We start from the raw sequence: 27,454 nt of genomic DNA, 5'->3' as shown, positions 1-27,454 counted from the left end.
GTGACCCGGAAGTGTCTCCGGACAGCGCTGGCCCCTGGCCTCTTAAGTGAGATGGGCGCACAACCCCAGAGTCTGTCAAGACTGGCCCGTACGGGCAGGGGTACCTTTACCTTTACCTATGATCTCACTATTAGTAAATCTGACTCAATAAAACGTGATTCATTGGTGCTCATAAATTCCTGTCCCCTTTTCTATGTCCTCTGTGCTACTCACAGCAAACAGAAGCATTTTAAAATGCAATATGGCAACTCATCCGTTTTCAGCGAAACCTCTAAATTCATCTTTACCTAACTTATAATAACTAAAGTACACAGTGCAGTGGTGTTATGCAAGTGGGATGTTGGAGCCAAAGTCCAGGACCACCCATCAGAATGAGCAGAAGCCCATCATATTAGATTATCCTCCACCAGGGCCAGGGCCTTCTCAGTGATGGCTCCGACCTGGTGGAATGCTCTGTCCCATGAGACCAGGGCCCTGCAGGATTTAACTTCCTTCCACAGGGCCTGTAAGACAGAGCTATTCCACCTGGCTTTCAAATTGAACTTAGCCTGATCTTTTATTCCCCTTCCTTCTTTTCCCGTCCCCTTTTTATGAAGATTACCCGCTCTGGGATCCCACAGCTAATTATCCCCTGGTCTCCTCGCTGGCCCAAATAGGACTAATTTAGCCAGCTAGCCCTGGTAATCATCTAATGTTTATTAGATGGATTTCCCCCCTAAATTGATTTTTTAATTCTGAATTAACAGAACAGAAATCGTGCTCTGGCGGCACGGCAGCAGTGGGAGGCCCCATTAGCTAAAGTGGTGCTTCAGGTTAAGAACAGTTTCAGGTTAAGTACGGACCTCTGGAACAACTTAAGTACTTAACCCGCGGTACCACTGTATTATTTACAACCGAGCTGGATTGCCACATTTTGAAGGAATTGAAGTAATGCATATTACCATCTCAAGAGATGGGGGCATGTAAGATCATTTGATGTCAGCGAAATAATACTGATTTCCATTTAAAGAAACCCCTCAATAGAATGTTAAGTCTAAAATGACCTACTGCTCCACTGAGAGTATAGCTTCAATTGAATGCATCTTTTACACCTATGCTTAGATATTGGCACACCACCCCAATATCTGGCCTGTGAGAGATTCCAGGATTTTCTCACCCAGGGTTTGGTTTCCTTGGAATGAGGGACAGTAGAGGTTATGGCTTATTAGCACATAGATGCAACCTGAGCCTATCATGGTAGGTTTCACAGTCTTAGCACCTTAAAACGGTCTTGCTTCTCCCATAGCCAAAGCCTTGGATTCAAACACAACTTAAACATAGCTGTCAAACATTGTTCTGACTCTCCAGCTCACTGCTTTAACTTCTAGGTCACATCACTGCAAAACTCTACTCCAAACTCCGGCTTTGTCTGTTGAGGGAGGGGCCCATTTGCCATACCCCTTAATCCCCCATCACCTTACCAGGAAGCCAATTTGGCTATTTCCAGGAATTAGAAGGCTTGATTAGATTTTCACACTTGCTGGGTCCAGGGATTAGAGGTGCCTGTCATACAGTTTAACACTCCAGGCTCAATACTATGTATGCTTTCAATCTGTTCCCCAAACTGTGGACAGTTATCCTTCCTACAAACGTAGGAAATCCCAGTTAATACTGCTTCCCAGAATCCTGTGCTCCTATTTGCTCCATCAGTCAAGGTTCAGGGGTGGGACCATACTTTCTGGGAAACTGTGGTACTCCAGAAATTTGGGTGATTTAAATCCCAATATCCTCAGTGTGTGGGTGGCTCAAACTGGAGTTTGTGGCAATTTCAAATATAAATTCTCCTAATAAATAATTGTGTACAATCATATATTTTCTTTCTGTGTATTCTTACATTTCCATAGGGTGAGCCGTGTTCAGTGTCGATAATTTTAAGTGTTAGGAAAATAGCACAGATATTTGGATAAGAGAATGAAACATTTTTTTAGTCAGAAGATGGGTGTTGATGTGAAGACTCCAGACATCCCAAAGAGAGAGATCTGGCATAATATATTACAATTCCTCAAGTGCTGTTTTGTAAATATGTAGGCGCCAATAGGTATCATGACTGCACTGAGGGCGGGAGGATGTGTTGCAGTGTGTAGTAAACAGACAGATAATTGTTAAAAGCTTGTGGGGGGGATAAGGAGGAGAACAAAATAAATAGTAATAATAATAACAAGAAGAATAGAATGGGGAAAGAAGTCACCCCATTGGCCATGGTTGCAGTGGAACATCCTATCAGCAAGCAACATTCTGAAGAGCTGTGCCTTCTGCTTCCTTTCATAGCTTTTAGAGAAGTAGCTTTATAGAAAAATGTGTGCTAAATTAACAGAGGAAGTTGCCAACTGATGGGCTGGTCCTGGCATAGGCAAACTTGACTCTCCAGATGTTTTGGGACTACAATTCCCATCATCCCTAGCTAACAGGGCCAGTGGTCAGGGATGATGGGAATTGTAGTCTCAAAACATCTGGAAGGCCGAGTTTGTCTATGCCTGGCGCGAAATGCACATTGAACACATTTTAAAATAGAAATCCAAAACACAGAAAAGAACAAAGGAATGTTTCCATTTAGGAAGGAATGGATTGAGCCCAATGAGGGCCCTTATGTATGCCTCCTTTCCCCTTACTTACTGGGGCACAATAGGAGTGGCGAGAGTTTGTGGTAGAACCCACAGCAGAGCTTCTGATATGCAGCCTCAAGCACGTGCACAGCATCCAGGCACAGTAAAAGCTATGGGAACTATATCCCACATGCTTTTCAGCTTATTTGGAACTGATGTTGCCATGAGCATTCTCTAGAATACTGGGAACCATGGGGAAAATAGTCCCCATGGTTCCTGACAGCCTTAGCTGTTTGAAGGCTTGCAGCAGCAATTGGAATCTAAAGTGCAATACTTTAGTACCACTATGGAACTATCTTGGCCACCCCATCACTGACCAAGGTATGTTTGGGAAAGGCAAAACCATACCAGGACGTGCATCTTTTGTGAAAGTTACTAATAAGAAATCCAATGTAGATAAGGACACATATACGTATATACACACATACAATCTTTAATAGCTTTTAAAAATTCAGTTTACAGATGTACTATAATACAAAAATGGATTTAGTTCGCATAACCTGTAAAAATGTCACGAGTGTAGCTACTTTCCTCTGCAATATCCCGGGGTATGCAATTAGTATGCAAAATACAAGAATTTTGGGTCCCGAAATGCGTTCCTTTTATTCATAAGCCATGATTGCATGCCAGATGGCATAAGCTGGCCCAGTAAGAGAAACAATGTGTTATTTTAAGAAACAGCCATATTTAGTCCTGCAATAAGTGGCTGCAATTCCCAGTGGGAACTACATTTCTTTTCCTCTGGATGACAGATCTGGATTATGTTTCAAGTCCTTTTGTAATTACTTCTGAGTAATTTGGACACTGCGTGCAGCCCCTGTGTGTATCCTGCTCAGTGGGAGATTATTAACCTCTTTTCTTCTTCTCTGATGGAAAGAGGATGAAATGAGTTCAAAAGAACGATTTCCCCTCCATTCTGTTCATAAATTCATTATAAAGGAAGTCTCAGGCCTGAGCTGAAACATTGGTGGAGGAATGACTAATGTTCTCTGCTGCAGCATTTAAACTTCAAAAAATAAAAGCTGGATTCAGTCAAATGCCTCAGACAATTACGCAGGGACCAAGAATACCAATGGCTATTAGATGGGTTGGCTACACTGAACAAGGGCAATTTAAATCCTAAAGCCTTCCAGAAGAAGGTCGGGCAGAGAAGAGAAACTTTTAAGAGCTGATGGTCGTGAGCCATTGTTGCTTATAGCACATATACTCATTCCACAATTGTCTGAGGTCCGTTAACATTTTCTTCATTGCCTCCATAGCACCCTTAATGGCACTTCCACATTCCACATTCTAACAGGTTTTCTAGCACATTGTCTGTTGCAAAATTGTGGGATCAGTTTCAGGTGATTTGGCCTGATGAAACAGACAAGGCGCATGCGATGACTCAACCACCAACATGCTCCCTCAACCGTTATTCCTCTTGGCATACTAAAGATTGCTGAGGGGTATCACCAGGTGGAATCACTGCCAGTCAATGGTGATGACATCGATGGGTGGAGAATGTTGATGGGCTGGTTGATCAATGGCCTGACATGCTATGTTAGATCACCCTCCTTGTTGATATACTTGGTTAGCCGCAGTTCAATTTTAGTTTTAATTTCATAGGTTGGAACACTCTGAAAGGCTACATCACACTTTATAGTTTTTAGAGTACACCTTAAAACGTAATGTAAAGATGATATGTTTGTGTTCATTCATCAGCTTGGCTGCTGCAGCTCTCTGGCAAAGTGATAACACTCAGGGATAAGTCCACGTGTTAGTGGTGGTTATATTTATTACCTGCCCTTTACTGCAAAGTCCCAGTGTGGGTTACAGCAATATAAAACACAGCATTAAAACCAGCTTAAAACATTACAATCACAACCCGACTGGATCCTTGAGATTAAGGAATAGATGTTTATGAACCATTTCTGAGCGCAATTCAAAGTGTTAATGCTGACCTTTAAAGCCCTAAATGGCCTTGGCCCAGTATACCTGAAGGAGCGCCTCCACCCCCACTTTCAGCCCAGACACTGTGGTCCAGCTCCAAGGGCCTTCTGGTGGATCCCTCACTAAGAGAAGTGAGGTTACAGGGAACCAGCCCTTCTCGGTAGTGGCGCCCACCCTGTGGAATGCCCTCCCATCAGATGTCAAGGAAGTAAACAACTATCTGACTTTTAGAAGACATCTGAAGACATCCCTGTTTAGGGAAGTTTTTAATGGTTGATGTTTTATCGTGTTTTTAATATTCTGTTGGGAGCCGCCCAGAGTGGCTGGGGAAACCCAGCTAGATGAGTGGGGTATAAATAATAAATTATTATTATTATTATTATTATTATTATTATTATTATTATTAACCTTTCGAAGAATGACATTCACAAACATTTCAGCCACGTACATGTGACTTGAAATGAGTAACTGCTTTGCTTGAATTAGCATGTAAGCACTGTTGCGTAATGAAAACTTATGAGTAACTCTGATATGGTGGGTGATGGCAAGGAGAAGGTGATGCATGTCTGTAACCCAATAGGTTGGCAACAAATAATCACAGAATAAAATGAGGCTGAATGGACAAAATTAGGTGGCACCATTTCCCTCAGCCTGCCAAGTCTCTCACCGCATGGGTATATAGTTAACTCACTGTTTAAACTACCGGCCACTCCCTGACGTTTACTTCCAGATTAATAACTCCATGTCAGAACATTAAAACAACTTCAGTGGAATGGATTAATCATTCACCAAGTCCTACATTCGGTCTCCAGCAGCAGCCATAAGTTCATAACAGAATACAGTACTAACAGAGTATTTTATTCCCTATCACTTACACTGACATTTCTTCATTTTTAACTTGAGATGCATTAGCTTGAAGTCATTTTAGCTGACCTTTCAACTCTACAGTACCAGTCCATGTAACACCAAGGACTGACCTTCAGGAAATATGCAATTGATAAATGCCGGTGCTTTTGATCTTGGTCCCAGATCAACCCCAGACAGAATGACGACCCGTTTCACATTGCCGACAGAATAAAAGACTGAAATGCATTTTGTGGCTTGTTATTACAAATGGAAGCAAAAAGAGCTGCTTCTGTTCTGTCAAACAGAAACTGTTGGATGCAGCAGCTGTTGCCTTCATGCTCTGCTTGTGGGTTTCTGAGAAACATCTGGATGACCACTCTTTGAAGTGGGATACTAGACCACATGTAATTTTGGTCTAATCCAATAGGGCTCCTCCTTTGTTTCAAATCCTAAGCCCTTCATAGGATCTGCATAATGAAGGAAGATATGGCTTCACCTGGAACAAACACCCCCCCCTCGAGAGTCTATGCAATAATCTGTAGCCAGCTCCTGCTGGGCGGAAGCTTGCAAGTTGTGTGCACGGTTTTCTCAAATTATTTATTTTAATGCACTCTTGCCCACCTGGAGATTTAATCCCTCTCCCTGCTGCCTGGCTTGGGCGCAGGCTAACCAGGAGACATCAGGTTGTTCGTGTTAACCTCGCAACCCTAATGACAATGCACACATAAATGTGCACATGAGCATGCACCCACACATAGCAACAGTATAAACACAATTCCCCCCCAGAAAAACCCAAATTTTGTTCTTTGTGTGCGTGCGTGTGTGTATGCATAAAATTTACAAATAATATATGCAGAATTTAAAAAATAATAACAACATAATATATGAACATAAATACCAGTCAGAACCATATTCCTTTTTCTTCCCAGAGAAATTTGTACAAGCCTTTAGTAGCCAATATTCACATCTTCACATCTGGGTTCCTGTAATGCCTGTTTGCATTATACTGTACGGGTCATTAATTTTCACCCAGCACTTTCATGGCAAATGCCAGCATCTAGTCATAAAGCTGGACTTTGTACTTACTCCCTGATAAAATTACATCCATGTGCACTCAACCTTTTTCACAGCGAAGGAACTAGTTGTGGATAAATATATGGCAGTTATAATAAAAATGTGTGCAACTGTCATGAATCTAAGCTGATTGTCTTCCGTTATTCCATACAGTAAAAAGTAATGGGACGGTTTGTGACCTTGCAGCCTCATCTTTCATTTTTTAGTTTTCAAGCCTTTGAGAAGACCTGTGTCCTACAGATAAATGTTAGTATTACATTTTTAGTATTACATTTTTATCCCATCTTTCATCAAGGTGGTTGTCCCTTTTCCCATTTTATCCTTACAACAACCCTCTTCTCACTTCAGGTCAAGGGAGCTGGCGTTTGTCCATAGCCAGCTTTCTGGGTCATGTGGCCAGCATGACTAAACAGCTTCTGGTGCAAGAGAACATCGTGACGAAAACCAGAGTGCACAGAAATGCTGTTTACCTTCCTGTCATAGCGGTACCTATTTATCTACTTGCACTGGTGTGCTTTCAAACTGCTAGGTTGGCAGGAGCTGGGACAGAGCAACAGGAGCTCACCCCTTCGTGGGGATTCGAACCGCCGACCTTCTGATCGGCAAGCCCAAGAGGCTCAGTGGTTTTGACCACAGCGCCACCCACGTCCTTCCCATACAGTAGAGCTGGCCCAGACATGGTGACTGGCCCAAGGTTGCCCAGCGAACGTCATGGCTGAGTTGAGATTCACCCAGGTCCTAGTTCAATATTCTAACCACTACACCAGACTGTCAAACTATACCAAGCAAAATCCCCATAACAAAACAAGCACTTCCTACTCTGACCTCTTCTCATCTTATCCCCCTAGAGCATAAATAGGAGGGAATTACTTGCACAATGCATGTGCTGTGAATTTGTCACCTGTGTACTAACTAACCAAAATGAGGAATAAGCTTCACAACAAATGAGGATGCCATGAGAAGGGAGGTGAGTCAACAGTTCAGGGCTACAGTTTACATGATAAATGTTAGCCAAGGAGCTTTGCCAATTAGTCTGTTTGCTCTTATCTCAAACCTTCCCACTGACTTCCCTCTGCAAACCTTGTCTGCACACTCTCCCAGCTCCTTTGTAATCCTCCATGAAATTTACTATTCTCTACCAACTTGTAGTTTCTCCTGACACCTTTTTATCCCTTACTCATCCTTGTTTGCTATCAAAGCTGCTTAGGAGATTACAAGTGCAGATAGAAATGTTTTCTCTTTGCTTCATGCAGTGGATCTTGAAGGCATGCGCTGTCAGGAGTATACATGCTGGAACTCACCATGAAGTTGTTACGGTAAGATGCCGGGCGACTCAGGGCAGCCCTGAACAGAGGCCAGTTTGACAAGAGCTGTGTTCACTGCCTGTGGAGGTGCTAAAAACTATGGCAAGCTCCCTAGCTGGTTTGGGGTTCTGGTGCAGGCCAAATAAATGCACCCTTGGCTCCCTCATTCTCTTAAGATTCAGGTGGATGGCTAGAACAGCTTGGAAGGGCCCTCGCACAACGTGTGTGTGTGCGCGCGCAACAGTAGGAGCCTGGCTGAAAAGCTTAAAGTCCATGGCAACTACAAGGGAGAGGGACTGAAGAAAAGAAGATACGAATTGGCCTTGCCACGTAGCGTGACCAATCGCAGCCAGGAGCTAGGTGGAGTCATTGATCTGAAGAAAAGTGTAGACTCGCACATGCTGGCCAGCTTCCATTTTGACTTGAAATGTTCGTTTTGGGCTTCTCGGAAGAATGTAAAGGCAAGAATCAGTCAGGGGGAGCACCAGCCCGCAACAGTGCCCACCTGAGAGGTGCCGGAACTGCGCTCTGGTACGCCCTGGCTGAAAAAAAGCACTGCATGCACTTATGATCTGTTAAAAATCACCAAGTCTGTTCAATGCACCTAGTTGGGAGCAGGGGCTAGGGACATAGGAAGCGGCATTATATAGCATTAGGTCATTGGTCTGTCTTGCTCAGTATTGTCTATGCTGATTGGCTGCAGTTCTCTAAGCTTCAGATAGGAGTCATTCCATACCTACCTGGAGATAACAGGTGTTGAATTGAGACCTTGTGCATGCCAGGCATGTGCCCCACAGACCTATGGTTTCGCCCCATACATTCATTCTACAAACCATTTTGGCTAATGGCTGTGCAATGTGGTTTAAATGGAGTTTATCACAGAGTATGAGCTTCGTAGGAAGCTGTGATCAATTACATCTCCCCGGTGAATATGCCTGGATGATATCTGTGTTCTCCATACATGGATTTTGTCAAATTGCCTACAGTACTTTACATGTACACAGAAAACGTCTCCCATGCATGTATGCAGAAAAAACATACTGTGTAAAGCTGCCCATATTCTCATAGAGTTTAAAGAGGAAGGAAGACCACTCCACCATTAGCTTGTCACATAAATAAAGAATTGCACAGCACACTGTGAAGTGGATTACATTTGTGGATTAGCAGCCTTAACCATATAGCTTTTATCCTTGTTTAATGACCTCTTGCCATGTTAGCAGCCTTTTGTGTGGGTCAGGAACCAATCCTGATGTCAATGAAGTGATGATGCAACTTTTTATAATGGAAAAATATATTTGTTCCACAAAGCCATTTAGGCACTAAGCAAAAAGTAAAACAACAACACACACCTTTTAGGTTTCCCCTAAGCACTGAGGAGATTTGAAAGAAATGCATATTTTCTAAATTCATTATATACATTATATACAACCACAACAAACAAAACAGCCCAATGAGACAGATGATATTATCAGAACATCTAAAGGATGGGGGGAAGACTTCAGATATTGAAGTCAGAATATCTCTACTTAGTGACTCATAAGTACATTTTCCTTAGATACATACTATTACTTACATACATTTTTAAATTAGAAATTAAAGTGCTAGCTTAGTTTCCCAGCACTGGAATAAATTACAGCACGATACATTTCATCCTTGCCCCCATGCAGACATATTTACACATACAGACTTCCTATTTAACAAGATTCCCAATCATTTCAATGGCAGGAGAGGATCTGTGTACATAAACTAATTTATGTACAGAGCAGTTCCCTCCATTGAAATGTATGTGGACCAGATAGGAACTTCTGCATTAAGACTAGATCAAAGACTTGAGGCAGTGGGGTGAATCATTAAAAGAAACCCCCTCGTCCAGTGCCTCTGATGACCCTTCTCTCTGAAGTGCCTGCATTTTCAAGGACTAACGACAGAAGACGCACAAAATTGATCACTAGGTGCTTATTTCACTTTCTGTAACAAGGTTAGCTTTTCTTTGGTGCAATATGGCAAGCATTTGGAAGAGCTTATTTGCTTCATGGACTGAAGTAGAGAAGCAAAATAAATTTCACTTTACTCCATTTCTTTCAGAACTTGCCCAAGAACTAGTGCTATAAAAACCAGAACAAAACAAAGACGACAACAACAACAACAAACAACACGTGACTACGTTTTTCAGCTTTCAACAAGGGCCCTACCCTCCATTATACCAAACACTGCATAGTAACATGGATGTAAGAGAATTGATGCTTTTGAATTATGGTGCTGGAGGACTGCAAGAAGATCATACCTATCTATTAAGGAAATCGGCCCTGAGTGCTCACTGGAAGGACAGATCCTGAAGCTGAGGCTCCAATACTTTGGCCATCTTATGAGAAGAGAAGACTCCCTGGAAAAGACCCTGATGTTGAGAAAGATGGAGGGCACAAGGAGAAGGGGACGACAGAGGACAAGATGGTTGGACAGTGTTCTCGAAGCTACCAACATGAATTTGACGAAACTGCAGGAGGCAGTGGAAGACAGGAGTGCCTGGTGTGCTCTGGTCCATGGGGTCATGAAGAGTTGGACACGACTAAACAACAACAAGAGAATGCAGGGTGGAATCATAGGCACCAACTCCTAGGGGCAGGTTGTCCTCGCTCCCCTCAATATTTGTTGGCGGCGGGCTGAGTCCCCCCCCCCAACGTTGAGGGGGCAGAGGAGGCCGAGCGTGGAGATGAGCACAGCGAAGCATCAGTGGCCGGCTTCTCCTGAGCGCATGAGAGGAGGAGCCACCGGCTATTGAAGCCGCACGGTCCTGGGCTCTGGGCTCAGCCTCCTCCCAACAAATTGCACATTGTGTGTGTGATGTCACAGGGATATGTGACACTGGGCTCTATCATTATTGGGAGCAATGTTGGGTGGAATTCAGCATTGAGCTAATTTGGGAATGTGTATGCAGATGAAGCTTGATTCTGCAACTGGACTTCCCCCGTTTTCCTCTCCCTACGCACCCACTAAACTTGTTTCTGGGTTTCCCCTCAACCCTCCAGAACAGATTTAGGGGCTACACCATGGAGGAGGGGGCAGGACAGTTCAGCTGAGCTAGGGAACTGCGTTCCGTGCATGCACGACAACTTCATTGAATCTCGTCAATCTGATGTTTCTTCATTAGGTGAAGAATTCATAAGGGATTCTCTGACTAAAGAAAAGTGACTGAAGCATGCAGAAGCACAGGTGCTGGAATATTATATATATATTTTAAAACAACCCCAATAATAATTCATTTTTAAACAAAGGACAAGCTCTATAGGGTCAGACCAAAGGCCTACCTTGCACATCTGTTCCCCAGAGTGGATAACCAAATACCTCTCCGGGAAGCCCCAAAGAACGACCTGAAAGCAATAGCCCTCTCCTCCTGTTGTTCCCCCTAGCAACTAGTTCCTTGTTACCTCTGATCCTGGAGGTAGCATATAGCCATCACCATTTAGGGCGTCTTGGGAACAAGGGACACCGTCATATTTTATGAAGCTGAGATATTTGGGCATCCGTGATACTTAGGTATCTAAATCAGGGCTGTAGAACTACAGCTCCCATCGTGACCACCTGTGACCATTGGCCTTGCAGGTTGGGGCTGCTGGGAGTTTTGAGTCCAACAAAATATGGAGGACTATAGGTTTGCCACCCCAGTTCCTAAATAAAATGATGGTTCAATCTCAGAACCCTATTCCTAAGTGGCCTCAATAGTGTACGTCGCTGTCGCTGTCAAGAATTAGAAACCCAAGGCCAACGGCAAGCCCACTCCTACTTTCTCAGGCTTAAGTACACTGAGAAACAACAGTACTAGCTCTCAAGTTCTCGAGTAGAGGATTGCAGCCGCACCCTTTTACTAAAATGGTAGAATTATGGGTAAGGTTATCCAGGCATAACAATGTATATCGATCTCATAACAGGAACTGCTCTCTGTACTTCCAGTTTGACCATGCCAGCCTTGGAATGACTGGTGGGCACAATCTGAGGAATGTTCAAACATTTCCCCCTTTATTTGTTAATAAAGCTAAGCTGAAACTTTATGGCACGTCAGCATGTCAATTAATCCAGCATGTGTGACTGCAGCGTTTGGTTAATAAGCATGCCTCTTTTTTTCTTTCTTTAAGAATATCTGTTATACATAATATCAGTATTCCTTCCAGTCCCAGATTCCACTTGTAGATTCTTGTTATGAGTGTCCGTGTGTGTGTGTGAGAGAGAGAGAGAGAGAGAAAGAGAGAGAGAGAGAGAGGGAGAGGGAGAGAGAGAGAGAGAGAAAGAAAGAAATACCATATTTTTCTTTGTATAAGACTAGGATTTTTCCCCTAAAAAATAATGTCAAAATTTTGGGGGCATCTTATACAGGGATACATCTCTCCTCATTTTCTTGAATCAGAGTCCCCCAAAATAGAGGGTGTCTTATACATGGGCGCGTTTTATAGACGGGAAAATACGGTAAAAGGGGAAGGCATGTTTGCACCTGCTTGTTATTGCAGAAACGACAGCCATTCCCAAGTGGCAAAGGAGCAAACCCTGTTTGGAAAACCACTCAAAAGTGATCTTCTCACAGACGTGGCAAGCACCTTAGACAGTGATGTGCCTCCAGGCCTGTCTAGATCATCCATTTTACCTTGCAGTCTAGCCAAGTTGTTTTTTTAATAAAGAAAAGCAATGTCATTCCCTACCAAGGAGTACTGTTCCATGTACTGTTTGGTAACATACCATAATATGGCTCGATATTGTACACAAGTGGAAAGTGCTACCATACACACAAGGAAGGGTAGTGGTGGTGGAGCTGTTGATTTGCTTGTCTGGCTACATCCCTTTGGGGATTTCCTCTCAGCCTTTGGGACAGGGACATGAGGAAACCACAGTTAAAAGAGAGGCTGGGAAAAGAGAGAATCTGGCTTGTAGGGTCAATAGGGAAAGCACAAGTTTTCTATGCAGAAGGTTGCCTTCAATCCACATTATCTCTAGGCAGAGTTGGGAATGGTTCCTGCCTGAAACCTCGAGAAGCTGTTGAGCTAAGGGGACTAGTGGTTTGATTCAGTGTAAGGCAACTTCTAATGCAACCCTGTCCACTGCATTTTTCTGGTACCCAGATTAAGTTTTCCTGGAGAAAACTCTTAAAAACACACACACACACCTACAAACACTGGATTCCAGGTGTTGCATGAAAAACAAGCAGTATGTGGGAGATCCCTCATGTGAAGAAAGAATGGATAAAGCGTATACACTTGAGAGACATTGTTTAGGAAAGCAGTTTCCTGTTACAAATGAAGGTGAAGGCTTTGTCACCAGAATCCCAGCTTCAGGGAAACTTTGCACCAAAAGTCATTCCCGTGTAGAAAATCAGTGTGAACATTGGGCAGCTGCACATATGCCTATTTTGCCAGATGTGCGCATTATGTGTTTATTCGTTAGGAAACCACCGCTCAGTGCAGTTTCCCATAGCATAAACACAGGGCACACAGGGCATTATGTTCCTCACACCTAACAGTGCACATGCAATTTGCTATTACAGAAGTGATACTAATCTAGGACATTGCCTTCTGTGAAAAGACACTCAGAGGTTACCAGCTCTCGGTTTCTGCTTCGCTAGAAGATTGAGCGTCAGATAAATTCCATGTGCAGACCAGCATCTCTGTTCCCCTTCAGTATGTTGGTATTATGAGGCAATGACTTCAGATTCTTCACCCTTTAGCTATGGCTGTTCCTTCTTTTCCAGGTGCTGGTATTGATTCCCATTTCAATTTGCAGTTCAGTCGTCTCATGGGACTCACTTGTGCAGGTGAGGAACCATGAGAGAAATGGTTGCCACAAGTCCGTATTCCACCATTTTGCTACAAGTCCATGTTCCCAGCCTCCATCTCAGGGGAATTCCTCCATTCTAAGAAAAGAAGGGGAAAGTGTTATTGAAATACTATGAAACACTTCATGCTGCCATTGAGCTAATATATATTTTTTTATCCAGCTGTATAATGAGTACTGGAATAGTATTTTAAAGTTTGACTGCATTGGTGGTTTACTATATAAGATCTCTGCTGGATCAGACCAAGAGCTTCTCTTGTCTAGCATTCTTACCTCACAATGGCCAACCAGATGCCTATGGAAAAACCCACACGTAGGCTCTGAGTGCAACAGCAGTCTCCTCACTTGTACCGGTAATTCCAAGCAATTGTTATTCAGGCACATACTGCCACTGATACTGAAGGCAAAAAAAACACTTGAGGGCATGAAGCGAGGCTGGCGAGTGGTGTGCCAAGGGCCAGATAGAGGCCTGGAGGGCCGCATTTGGCTCCTCGGGCTCTAGACTCCCCACTGCATGGCACTGCCTGTTGTAACAAAACATGCCTCCTTTAAAAACGACAGCACATACCTAAAGGCTTAAATGATAGAAATGGCTCCTTAACTAGCAACTCCTTGAGCTAAATTAGATTTCCTGCACTGCACACAGGTCTGCTTTATTTATTCATGCCGTGTTTTACAAGTCATACTAGAACCCCATGAAAAATTAAGCTGGGGATATAAAAGATTCATGGCTTAAGCTCCTGACCCATTAAAAGCTCAGAGCTTTGTGCAAAAGCAGTTCTCTCGGGGCACCTTAGCATACAGTCGAGTAACTACATGCATGCCCTGTTCAATTGCTCCCCTCTTTTCTTTGTCCGCTGAGGGACGGTGACATTTGTTGGTCGCCATGTAAGCAGCTCACCAGTCAACACTTCCTGAGTCTTGGCCACTGAGCTTTCATAAGCCCGCGGCCTACGAAACTCTCCTGCCCCCAAAGCTGAAGAGGGGCCCATTTGCTCACAACTTGCTTTGCCTCTTTTTGCCCCTGCGTTAGCCCTCAGTTTTTTTTTAAGCAAACGTTTAGACGACAAACGCGGCAAAGCCCGGTTAAGCACAGCTCTGAAAAAGCAGCGGGAACCAAGTAAAACTCCGTAGGCACTTCCTAGCAATCGTCTGGGGATAATTGCTGTCAACCAGAACTCAGCCTTATAGGCCCTGATAGAAAAGCTCCTCTAACTGCTAGTTATTTGTTCTCTTGCAAATAGAGGCTTAGCATCCGCGTGGGTGGGATGTGCCTGGATTTTCAGCAATTATGGGTTGCATTCTCAGCAGGTGCAGCAAGGCAACCTCCCTTGGTTTAAATCACCAGCACTTCGCTCGAAGACCTGAATGTTTTATCATTAACGTTAAACTCATGCCAATATGTGCTGTGTTTCTCAGGTTACTGGAATGATTCTGATTTTGTTGTGAAAATCATTCTTCCTATTCCTGCCTGGCAAGACTCCTGGGCAGTTAAGAGAAGAGGCAGAAATTTAACAGGCTGTGTAGAGGGGAAATGGTGGTAAATCCAGCGAGGTTTACTGGATAACTACTTGACCCAGTGGTATTTTACTGTGACACGCATATATTTACATGATAAGCTAATCGTCTGTGAGATGTATTTTTCAAGTGGAAACTATTTTTCATATATCAGGAACTGAATCAGAAATCACGGGAAGCAGGAGAGTAAAATTCTCCTCACCACCTGGTGAAATTATGTGCAAGTGCCAAACTTTTAACCACTGCCTTTCTTCTAGAAAAAAAAAAGGTGCCAGAACTGCGTACACTTGAGTACTTCCAGGGGAAAAAACCACTGGTTGTATTTTTGTACAGGGCAGCTTCAAAGACTGTTTGTGCAGGCATCATGTTAGAGAGATCTTAAATGTGGTTAAAAGATTGGTAGCAGGCAGCAACTCACTCCCTCTCTTCCTTTGGCAGCATTACTGATAGTGTGGTCGCCATGGAGTGGAGTAGCTTGGGGAGCGGGTGGCTCTGCCGTCTAAACCACTGAGCCATTTGGGCTTGTCGATCAGAAGGTTGGTGGTTCGAATCTGTGTGATGGGGTGAGCTCCCGTTGCTCTGTCCCAGCTCCTGCCAACCTAGCGGTTCAAAAGCACACCAGTGCAAGTAGATAAATAGGTACAGTGGTGCCTCGCAAGATGAAAAGAATCCGTTCCGCGAGTCTCTTCGTCTTGCGGTTTTTTCGTCTTGCGAAGCAACCCTATTAGCGGCTTAGCGGATTAGCGCTATTAGCAGCTATTAGCGGCTTAGCGGCTATTAGCGGCTTAGTGGCTTAGAAAAGGGGGGGGGAGCGAAAAAAATCACAACTCGCAATACATTTTCGTCTTGCAAAGCAAGCCCATAGGGAAATTCGTCTTGTGAAGCGCCTCAAAAAACGGAAAACCCTTTCGTCTAGCGGGTTTTCCGTCTTGCGAGGCATTCGTCTTGCGAGGCACCACTGTACTGCTGCGGTGGGAAGGTAAACAACGTTTCCGTGTGCTGCTCTGTTTTCCGTCATGGTGTTCCGTTGTGCCAGAAACGGTTTAGTCATGCTGGCCACATGACCCAGAAAGCTGTCTGTGGACAAACGCCGGCTCCCTTGGCCTGAAAGTGAGATGAGCACTGCAACCCCATAGTCATCTTTGACAGGACTTAACCGTCCAGGGGTCCTTTGCTGTTTTACCTTAGCATTCGTGGAACAGCGCTAACTGTGGATAACAGTAACTAGGGACTGGAGTTAGCTGTATTGCAAGCCAGTTCCAACTCTGGTTGAAAGCTAAAATTCTCCAGGATTTCAGTCAGGGGCCATTCCCAGCCCTATCTGAGGATATCTGGTATCGAACCTAGAAGCTCCTGCAGGTAGACTACCAGCTCTGCCACTGACCTATGGCTTTTTCTTCTCTGCCACCCACTGTGCATTTTGCCTGTGCATCAGAGGGTGGTGCTCTCCTCATTCTCTATACAAAGGTGAGCCTGGTTTATCAGAGCACTTAAAAGCAATCACCGCATTTTAGGGCTTTGATCTGTTAATTAAAAAAAATAAATTATATGGCTCCTACCAGTTGGGCTGCTGGAAATCTTAGCAAACTAATTACAGTGCACATCCAGCACAAAGTTTGAAAAGAGCCACGGGTGCTTAACTCTACAAGCCTTAAGCAGTTCCACAGACATTACTGGACATGAAGGCACAAGGACAAACTCAACGTGCAGGCTTTGCCATCTAGATTGTAAGTAGGGTATCCTTCTGCCCCAGGGTGTTTTTAAAAAATATGAACTCTGTTCCACAGTTACGATCCTGTCTGCTAGCTGCCTTTCTTTAGAAGTGCAGGGCCTGATAAAACTGCTAACAGGCACAGGCATCTCTGTTTGCTCTCTGGACAAGGGCCAATATTTGCAGGAAGTCAAGGATGTGTTGTTTCAAGGCAGGAAGTTCCCAGCCTTGCAAAACTAGGCCTGGATTACAGAGTCGCAGGTGTATGATTCTCAAACGGCTCATCCTCTGACTAATCAATTGTGTAAATAACGTGATGATGAATTATATCTGGGCATTTTGTAGTTTAGATTAAGAGAGATTACCTGGTCTAAAAGGCAGCGTGTGTGTTGCCTGTGTGCTCTTAAAATGCAACACTTGAATGCTTTTAGTTTAATGAAAGCTTATTCTGTGTCAGCGAGTATCACAAAAAAACAAGCCTCTTGCAGGCACATGACCGTACATTTTACCACATTTATGCGAGCACAAAATGTGCAATTAGTTGCCAAGAATGTCCAACAGAGAGCCTTATTTGAACATTGTACGTCCTGGCTCTCAGATGGTCTTTACTATGATCCCCCTTCAGAGCCTTTATAAGTGCTTGCAAATTAGTAATTAGTGGTGCCCATTACAGTGGGTGTTGAAGCTTATTGGGTGACCACAAAGCTTTTTGAATGACTGTGGACTGAGGATCCTTGTAAGGCGAATAAAATAGGTAAAGGGGGGGAAAGCACAAACACTGCCCTGAACACTTTGAGGAGTGGGGGATATAAAAATGCTAATAAAATTAATGTCTCTTGGAAGTTTACAAGTGGGACATTGGGATAACAGCATTGCCCTGGAGTTTGTCCCCACCATTTCAGATTCAGGAAGGGAGAAGGCTGTTTGTGTTATAATCTCTTAGGCTTTTTTTAAACAAAAAAATCAAGTTTTTGGATTGTCCACCCATTTTAGAGATGGGAACATGTTTTCTCGAAAGACTTCTACAGGCTCAATGCCTTGATAAGGTGGCACATGTGATGCTTGATTAACTATTTTGAAGTGTCCGCTCTGCACAGTTGGCTGCTTCCCAGTTGTGGCACAAATTGTTTTTTATCTGCGATCGCTGGGTGCTGCCAGTGGATGGTATTGATGAGCGACAGGTGACTTGTAAGGGCATGAAATAGGGTGGGTGTGTGAGAGAGAGGGGGGAGGGGGAGGGAGGGCGAGTGAACGAGGTCATGTTATATGTCTTAATATGCACATAAGCAGCAATTCTTGCCAACAGATTGCGGGTGGGATGGAGGCCCCAATCCACATACATTGTACTGGATCCTGAAAATCCTGTTGGTGGCTCATGGCTCTGAGTAAGCCATGACAACAAGAGCCAGAGTTTGGTTTTCCCTCCACCCCCACCCTCTGAAATCCTGCCTAAATTTGCATCTGTCCTTATATATTAGTATGCACGTATTTTATGCAAACTGGTGCCCCAAATTTCTGAAGTAGCAAGTACCAGCAGTTTAAATGGATGATGCCAGAACAGCCGCCATGTACCAAATAACAAGAAATTGTGGAGAATACCAGGACAGAAGCAGGATGGTCATACGTTCTAGACTAAGGGGAATTTAAGAAGCATAGACTCTGTTATGTACTGTAGCATTCTCAGGTGAATAGCCAATCCCATCCTGCTTGCTTGCCCCACAGGGATCTACAGTACCAGTGGAAGACATTTTGCCATCTGAAGCAGAACCCACATCCTCTGTTTATTTTAAACAACTCTTGCTCCATCATTCACACACTGATTCCTGCCTTCAGTAAATACCTGAATCAGGCTGCTTCTCCCTGATGCATGGCTGGGTCAACCCAAATTCTCAAGGTATCTGTTCTATCTACTCTCCTTAGGCATCTCTATCTGTCTCACTTGCAAGTTAAGTCCAACTAAATTCAGTGGGACTTACTTTTGGGCAGCAATGCTAAGGCTCAGGACTGGACCATGATATTTTCTGCAACACAGACAAGACCAGTATTTAATTACAGAACCTTCTGTTTATTGACATGAGGAAGGGCTTTCATAAGAGCATAGGGAGAACCCCCTTCTGGGTTAGGTCAAAGGCACATCTAGCAGCCTACAGAGAACTCACAGGCAGGAATTGAGAGCAAGCACGTTCTCCCCACTTGTGATTCTGGGCCACTGGTATATTGCCTCTGACAGTGGAGGGACAAATTACTTAACATAATTTCATAGGAGAAAAATTAATTCATAGTAAATCACATCTATTCTGCACCTGATAGTGGTCTGGTATTGCATCAGTATAGATACAGGAGGGGGGCGGGGGTTGTGTTTTTAAATAAATGCTCGACCTTAGTTAATCATGGAGAAATCTTCAGCTGCATGCAGAAATGATTAGGATATACATGTGAGGTATTTGTGGTGAGGCTTCCCCGCCTCTCATAAAAAACATGTATTAGATTTATGAGAGAAAAAGCTATTATTACAGTTATTCATTTCCCCCAGGAATGGAGATAAAGAGATTTGTTGTTTTTGCTATGCTTAAAATAAAACCTTAATGGGATTCTGACCTCGGGCATTTCGGTTCTGCTACCTTAAAAGAAAAAAAATACCAACCAATGTTTAACTGTTTAGCAGAAGCTATCAAGTGTTTTCTGCTTTGAACTCCACCCTACCCAAAGTTAACACCGTGGGAATCCTCTGTGTTGGAACATCAGTAGTAGTGCCGGATTTATGTGTAAGCTAAACAAGCTATAGCTTAGGGCCCCACTCTCTTGCCCCCCCCCCCATATTCTTCTTCTTAATTGTATTTCACTATTAATATACTCCTTCTTGATTGTATTTCAGTTCAACAATTACTTTGATAAAATACATATTTTGTTATGTGCAAATGGCTTTAGATACCTATTAGGTCTATAAAGTACCATATAGCATATATCCAACACAAAAACAGTGTCTGAGATAGTAGAAGACAGGAAGGAAGGAAGGGAGGAAGGATGGAAGGAAGGAAGGAAAGAAATGCCAACAGATAAGGATTGGGCCCTTGGGAGGTTCTTAATTTGAAAGGGAGATGCTAGGTGCTGGCTGGTCAGCACTTTTCTAAATGGTGCTGAACTCTGTTCTGTGAGAATCAGGCTATAATTAAACAATTGATGCTACACTTAGTAATCGTGGTTCTGTGCTTGACTGTGGTTCTTTGAAATGCACCTTTTTAATCCAGATGCTACAAGCGGAGAAACCCTGTAATTCGCAAGGTGTAGGTGCAGTGGGTAAGATAGAGAAAGGAGCCTTCAACTGTATACCTTCCCTGCCAGGTCCATATGAGCTGCCCCTATGTCTCTCTCTGTGGCTGTTCACACACCATAGTTTTAAAAATGTATTTGATGCATGTGACTGTCTCCAGAAAAATAATTTGGGAACTGTAATTTGTTGAGGGTGCTTTGCTGAATATACCTGAAGAAGCGTTTCCACCTCCATCGTTCTGCCCGGACACTAAGGTCCAGCGCCGAGGGCCTTCTGGCATTTCCCTCCCTGCGAGAAGCCGGGAACCAGGCAGAGGGCCTTCCCGGTAGTGGCACCTGCCCTGTGGAACGCCTTCCCACCAGATGTCAAAGAGAAAAATAACTACCAAACTTTTAGAAGACAACTGAAGGCAGCCCTGTTTAGGGAAGCTTTTAATGTTTAATAGGTTATTGTATTTTAGTGTTCTGTTGGAAGCCGCCCAGAGTGGCTGGGGAAACCCAGCCAGATAGGCGGGGTATAAATAATAAATTGTTGTTGTTGTTGTTGTTGTTGTTGTTGTTGTTGTTGTTGTTGTTGTTAAAGCACATTACTTCCCCCAAAGAATCCCGAGAACTAGTTTGTGAATGCTGTTGGGAACTGTAGCTCTGTGAAGGGTAAAGTACAGTTTCTAGGATTCTTAATGTCCTTGAAAAGTGCTACAAAAGTGGGATCCATGCAACCTATGTCTTGAAAGCGAAGTAAATGGGAATTGTTTGTTGTATGTATTTTTAGCAACTGAAAAATAAGTTTTAAAAAACCCCAAAACATTGCAAATTCTTCAGCTGGGAATTCCTCCATACAATGACTGCAATATAACACAGACACATGGGCCTCCTTAAATCTGGAAAAGTGCAAGAGGAAGGGCACCCAGTCCCTATCGGCCTAAAAACAACAACATGGAAGCATTCTGCCAGCTGTGCACAACAGGCACCAATGAGGTGTTTGTAGATTATGGTCAGTTTCTGGACAGACCGTGGTGGCTTTGTTTAGCAATTGACTATTCCAGCATGCTCAAGGCTGCTGTGTCGCAGCCTTAGGATGCTTGCAGACATACCTATCTACAAGAACACCTGGCCGGTTTATTTATCAGACGGGTTTCCAGTGTTTGTTTGTTTAACTTGAAACCTTGCTTGGAATAGGGAAGGGTGTCATTTTGTGGTTGTCACGTGGGACACCAAAGAGCACTCTGCACAGCCAGCTGTTTCTGGAAACAGGAAGAGCTGCTTGCTCCCAGCACATTCCTGCTTAGAAGAGAGCAAAGCAGTTGCTAGTTCTTGCAAAGCTCCTACTGTGCATTGGTGCCCCTGCAAACACCATAGAATGGATGAAAGGGGTGTAATCTGATGACCACTGAGTGCTTAATCTCTGTTCATTCCAGCAGGACTTGTAGTATACTTACCTGGATACTGGACTTTGCCCCTTGTTATGGAAGGACATGGAGCCTGTCATAAGTCAGGGACATTCTGTCTTGATATAGCACTTGATAGACACAGGGTCAGTATTCATGCTCAGTGTCCCATTAGCACATCCAAAATCACATATGGAAACAGTGGTGCAACACACAGATAGAGATGGCAACTATTTCTGTATTCTCTGTACAGTATTCTGCATTTTATTTGCCACTGGGATTATTGGAATCACTGTCATTAGCTGTGCATACAAATGTTTTCTCACAAGGATAGATCACAGTTGCACAGACAGAGAAGAAAAGGTCTAGTGCGATCCAGCCTTCTGTAAAATCAACACAAGCAAGGCCCAAGTCTGTGTGGAACTTTCCATAACTACAGGGCTTTTGCATGTTAAAGGGGTTTTTCTTTTAATCTCTCCCATGAGTATACCCTCACCATAAGCACGTTGTTTGCAAAGGAACCTACTTGCAAGAAAGCATGGCTAGGTTCACAAGCGAACATCACCATCCCATCCATGTTTAGTGGGAAGTGGGTCCCACCAGGTTTAGCGGGGTAAAATCGTAGTACGGAGGATTGCAAGCCTAATGCTCAAAATTTCCTTTCTATGCAGCTGCAGCCATATTGCCCAGCTGCTATCACTTTGAGCAAAATGATTTAAATGAAATCAAACAGCAAGAGAAATTCCACTTTTCAGCACATCAGAGAATGGGGGTGCCAGGAGACAGGTGGTACAAGCTATTACGGGGATATGAGAGGAGCCGTGTCACTCAACAAACCAGGTGGAATGAAGAAGAGGAAGGGAGACTGGCAAAAATTGAATTTAGCATGGTTTGCTTGCATGTGCAGAGGGATCCCAGACAGGGAAATGAGGCAGGGGACCAAAACGGACAGCTCCTAAACAGCAAGGGGTCCAGTTTGCTTATCTTGATTAGATATAATTAAGTCCTGGGTGAATTTCTAGATTTCCTGTTAACATAGCAGGAACTTTGGTAAACAAACTATTTGCCAGGCAGCAGACTTCAGGCGTGACTTTTGACTTCCTCCTGAGGGTTTGATCCCACTCTAGCAAAGTAACACGACTTTTAAAAAGTCAGCTTAAAAGCCCTAGCATTCTATGTCATGCGAAGAAGAGAAAAACAACAACAACATTTCTGGAAAGCAGATCAGGTGTACATACTGACGACATTGATCTGCATAGAATTTGAAACTCCAAATGCAGCCATTGTGCCCAGTCGGCACATCATCTATATCTTTCCTCCCTGTCTTTGTAGATTAAGTCCTCCGTTCTTTATGCCCCTTAGTATGGTTCCCCCCATGCAAGAGGTGAAGGGAGGAGGTCACTGTGTAAAGAAACACTCCAGTACAGCCAAAGATACATAAGATAATATAAGGTGGGCATTGCATACCCATTATCCTTACCTGGCTATGATGCTTTCGGAGGTACTATAGCATGGTCTTAGCCTCCTTGGCTTTCTTACATGTGTACAGCCATTTGATTATCCGAGCATTGCGTTCAATTACTGACGTGCCAGTAGGGACCTGTTCTGTGAGCTCTTCTTCCAGGAGCCCATCGTCACCGCTGTGCCTCGTGAAGTCGCTTTCCGACGTTGCCACACTGATGCTGCGGATACGGAAGGAAAAGTTGTCAGAAGCCACCGAAAAGTTCTCTTGGCCAAGGTCCTCTATTACCTCAGTGTCCAGACCACAGTACTTGAAGAACGTGTCAAACTCGGAGAAAGATTTCGAATACCGAGAACTAATGTCCGACTGGGACCGGTGCAGACCTTTCCGCCTCACCTCCTTGATTTCATGAGGGGCTACCGTCAAATTTGAGGCATTTTCACATCTGCTGGTGAGGATGGCTGCTGGGCCTGTGTTTGGGGGCGCATTGAGTCCTGCCAGATCAGAGTTTTGGCTTGCGCCTTTGACCAAAATGGACCCTTCTGTTTCAGGGTCAGCGATATCTTCCTTCAGAATGGCCTTGGCTGCCTCAGAAGGCGACGGTTTTTCCTTGAAAGGACTCGGGAACAGCCTTCGGACCAGACTCCCACGAGCGCTCTCGTGGCTTTGACCTCTCACAAACTCACATTTCTGGCGATAGATCACCAAAGAATCTGGCCTGATCTGCCTCCTGCCACTGCTGCGCCTCACAATCGGAAGGTCACCACGCTCAAGCGGAAGGGGGCTGGGATCCATGGTGTTGTTCACGTTGGATGGGGCACGCTTCTCCTCAGGCAGGTGATTGTTGACTTTCTTGCTCTCCACAGAGGTGCTCTCGCTGCTGCTGCTCTCGGAAGCTGAGCTGAGTGCGGTGACCGGCTCCTGCTTAGTGTTGATTACCTGCTGGCTTTTGACATACTTGGCCTTGTCTGCTGCCAGTCTTTCCACGGCGCTTTTCCGGCCCGGGTTGCCCGCCTCCATCTGCTTGCGAAGGTATTCGGGGCCCTTGTTGAGCAGCCGTACTGTCAGCGAGGAATGGAAGCCAGAGATGGCATGCATTCTCACCGCGTGAGAGATTTCTGTTGGCATAGCAGGCAGCTCTCAGGTGTCCCACGAGCTCAATCACAGTTCAGGAAAAAAAATCAGCCGATTTCACAATCCCTGTCTCCTCCCTTAAGTCCCGAGCCTTCATGGATAACAAATTCAGGGATCCTTCCCCAAAACAGCTAGCCCCTGCTGCTAGCTTGCTTTGTTTTTATTACTATTATCTATCTTTGAAAGAAGAAAACTCCTCTCTGCCTTAGAAACAGCCCAACTGTCTGCGCTTGCTGCAGACACTCTGACTGCACGCACCTCCACACAGCTGCTTCCTTGCACATTCACCTTTCGGCTGAGCCAACCCCTGCGAGCCAGACACAGCCAATCCTGTCTGAGCGCCGAGGCCTCTCTGACATCACCCAGAGAAGGAGATGGCTCATTGACGTTAGAGGAGTGGCTCAGACCATCAACACTCCATTTGCCTCTAGCAAGGACAAGCCCTAATGAAAGTGTTTGTTTAGCATATGCTTTCAGCTGCCTCCTCCTACAGCAGCCAGGGAAGTCTGTGAATGAAAATACTGGAGGAGTCCTGCTGCAGCAAAAGGCTGAGGGACAGAGGTGCCTGGGAAAGAAACTTTGCAAACGCACTGCTGCCTCCGCCTAGAGAGGAACTAGGTTTAAAAAGGGCACAGGATTGCTTCTTTTACCTGTTTTGCTATTTTGGAAATTTCCTGCCGCAGCTCCAGAACTAGCCCTATTAAATATCTTCTGGGGCAACAACAGACACACACATAACAAGGAGCCCATAAGTCATTGACTCAAAGCTGCTAGAAATATCAGAGAACCATTAGGGAAAGTGAGATAGAAGAAGCCAAAGATGGATTTTCTTTTACACTTTTTAACCAGAGATTAAAACCCAGCGACCTTTCTCATGCACATCATTTGCTCTATCATTGAATTGCAGTCCTTCCTTCACCCAATGAATACCCTTCGTTCTTTGCTTTAAAAAGCCATCAGGCAGCTCAACAGCTGCTGTGGCTTGCCCTGGGGATATGTAAAGCGATTGCTATCTGGAGATTTCCTACCTTGAAGTCAGAGGTGCTGTCAAGCTTGGTTCATTAATATATATCAGGTGCTTAGGGACTCATCCTTACGCAAGTTATTATTAAGGCATTTGACTGGAAGAAACAGTTGTGACATTTGGAAACTGACTGGTCACATACTGTCAATGGGCCACCTATCATTTGACTTTAGTCCAATATGGCCAAGATCTGTAAGAAGTCAAGAAAAAAACATATTGGGTAAGTGCAGCCTCCATGTTGTTGTTTTATTGTAGCAGGCCTTAGCCAAACTTGGGTCTCTAGCTGCTTTGGGACTACAACTCCCATCATCCCTAGCTACAAGGACCAGTGGTCAGGGATGATGGGAACTGTAGTCCAAAAACAGTTGGAGACCGAAGTATGGGAAACACTTTTTTAGAAGCAGATACCACACCCACTGCTGCCATGCAGTCCCTGGAAAGTCCTCCCCACACCATGAGGGATTGTGGCCCTTGAGATAACAGGCTTCCCACCTTTGTTCAGTTTTCAAAGAAAATATGTATTTTTCTGTTTATTACTTTGTTCCAGTCTTCCCAACATGACTGATTGCAACTTAAGTTCTTACTTCTGCTCATTACCTCCATCTTGGCTGTGACATCCTGCTCAGACACAATTTTCTGCCACACCAACCCCAGTCCCAGGTGTTTTCAGTAGATCAGATGCTTCATGACAGATATTCTCCACGTTTACACAAGGCAAGCTCTGAATGTAGACAGGATGCCCTGTTTTCTGCTAGCCCACTTCTTGGACCTTCTTCTGCACTGAGAGGCTTCAACCTGCACACGATAACAAGCTTCTCCTAATTGAATTAACTCTCGAGATTAAGTAATGTTGTGGATAACAAGGGTAAAATGGCTCAGCTCTTCACTATAATTATATCAATTCCAAAGCTGTAAGAAACAAATGAGCTTAAATCCCAGCATTCAAGGTTCATTAGGTTTACTTTGCACGGAGCAGAATCACACATGCGATCAGTTCCTATAGTGCATGCAAATGTTCCGGACAAGAGCCCAGTGTTTCTTGCTGGATAGTGTGTGATGTTCATAAAACGTATGCTCTGAGTTCCATTTAAAAACACACACACACACACACACACACACACACCCGTCCTTATGAGGTCATTTCTGCATCAGGAATCTGTTAGGATATTTCTGCTTTTGCAAACAGCTGATGTCACTGGAGAGATGTTCAGACCACAGGATAAGAAGAGGCCGCTCTAAGTTGTGTCAATTGATACGCAACTGAGCTGCTTTTTCCTCCCTCCCCCATTGTGAAGCATCGACTAGAGTGGGAGGGGAAAGAATCGGCAAAGGATTATCAAAGTTCACCCAAAGTGCAACCCAGACAGGCTTGAAACTGTCTGCATATAATCCCTGGTCAAACAGTTAAACTGTAAGGCTTGGCATACAATTTTCATTTCCTTGATTGAGAAAGAGGCACCAGTTGCTAACTGCGTGGGGAGGGCCAAGCTGCCAATCTGAGCAATGTTAACAGTTCACTCTTTGCTTGTCTCCAGAATTCCTCTGTCAGTGAACTTCTGCCTAATCACACGCTTGTGAACCAGCCAAGGTGGCCTCTGCTCTTTCTTAACGCCAGCCTTGATCAAGGAAAGGCCTACCATTGACTTCAAAGGGTTTGGGATAGGTGAGTGCTTATGACCTCATTTCAGAAAAAGGAAACCTGAGAGAGAGAAATGATGTTGGGACTGAGAGGGAGGCCTGGAGATGCTATCTGTGAAAAGCTCGCAGGTGGTAGGACTGAGAATCTGCTGAAGAAAGCCTGACAGTGAGTTGAAAGGAAGGGCAGATCTATATAATACATGCAACACACGTCCGTCTCTCCTAGCATCGCCACCGCACCACACATTTAAAGCCCGCGACTCCCCCTAAATAATACTGGGAACTATAGTTTGTTAAGGGTGCTGGGTCTGTGAGATGGAGTCATTTGCATAAAATGTACAGTGGTGCCTCGCAAGACGAAATTAATCCGTTCCGTGAGGCTCTTCGTATAGCGGTTTTTTCGTCTTGCGAAGCAAGCCCATTGACAGCTTAGCAGATTAGCGCTATTAGCGGTTTAGCGGCTTTTAGCGATCAGCTGTTAAGCGGCTTATCAGCGGATCAGCTGATAAGCGGCTTAGCGGCTTAGGAAAAGGGGGGGAAAGGGGGAAAAAACCCGCAGGAACTCGCAAGACATTTTCGTCTTGCGAAGCAAGCCCATAGGGAAATTCGTTTTGCGAAGCGCCTCCAAAACAGAAAACCCTTTCATCTAGCAGGTTTTCCATCTTGCGAGGCGTTCGTCTTGCGGGGCACCACTGTACTT

The 27,454-nt window shown here is 44.4% G+C and overlaps 1 protein-coding gene across 1 annotated transcript; it reads right to left on the bottom strand.

Annotated features, from left to right (window-relative positions):
* Positions 1 to 9,068: 9,068 nt before the first annotated feature.
* Positions 9,069 to 24,427, bottom strand: FAM110C (family with sequence similarity 110 member C). Its single transcript, XM_079970043.1, has 2 exons — positions 22,977 to 24,427; positions 9,069 to 13,688 (listed from the first exon to the last, which is right to left on the bottom strand). The coding sequence occupies exon 1, from the start codon at positions 24,084 to 24,086 to the stop codon at positions 23,001 to 23,003; it is 1,086 nt and encodes a 361-aa protein (XP_079826169.1). The 5' UTR covers positions 24,087 to 24,427; the 3' UTR covers positions 9,069 to 13,688; positions 22,977 to 23,000.
* Between the last annotated feature and the right edge of the window lie 3,027 nt (positions 24,428 to 27,454).

The sequence above is a fragment of the Podarcis cretensis genome (genome assembly GCF_951804945.1).
Source record: "Podarcis cretensis genome assembly, chromosome: 3".
NCBI classification, from domain to species: domain Eukaryota; kingdom Metazoa; phylum Chordata; class Lepidosauria; order Squamata; family Lacertidae; genus Podarcis; species Podarcis cretensis.
The sequence above is the reverse complement of the archived record's forward strand: the minus strand, read 5'-3'. Positions and strand labels throughout refer to the sequence as shown.

Excerpts from the sequence above, each read along its gene's own strand:
- FAM110C (XM_079970043.1), bottom strand. The coding sequence starts at position 24,086 with ATGCCAACAGAAATCTCTCACGCGGTGAGAATGCATGCCATCTCTGGC.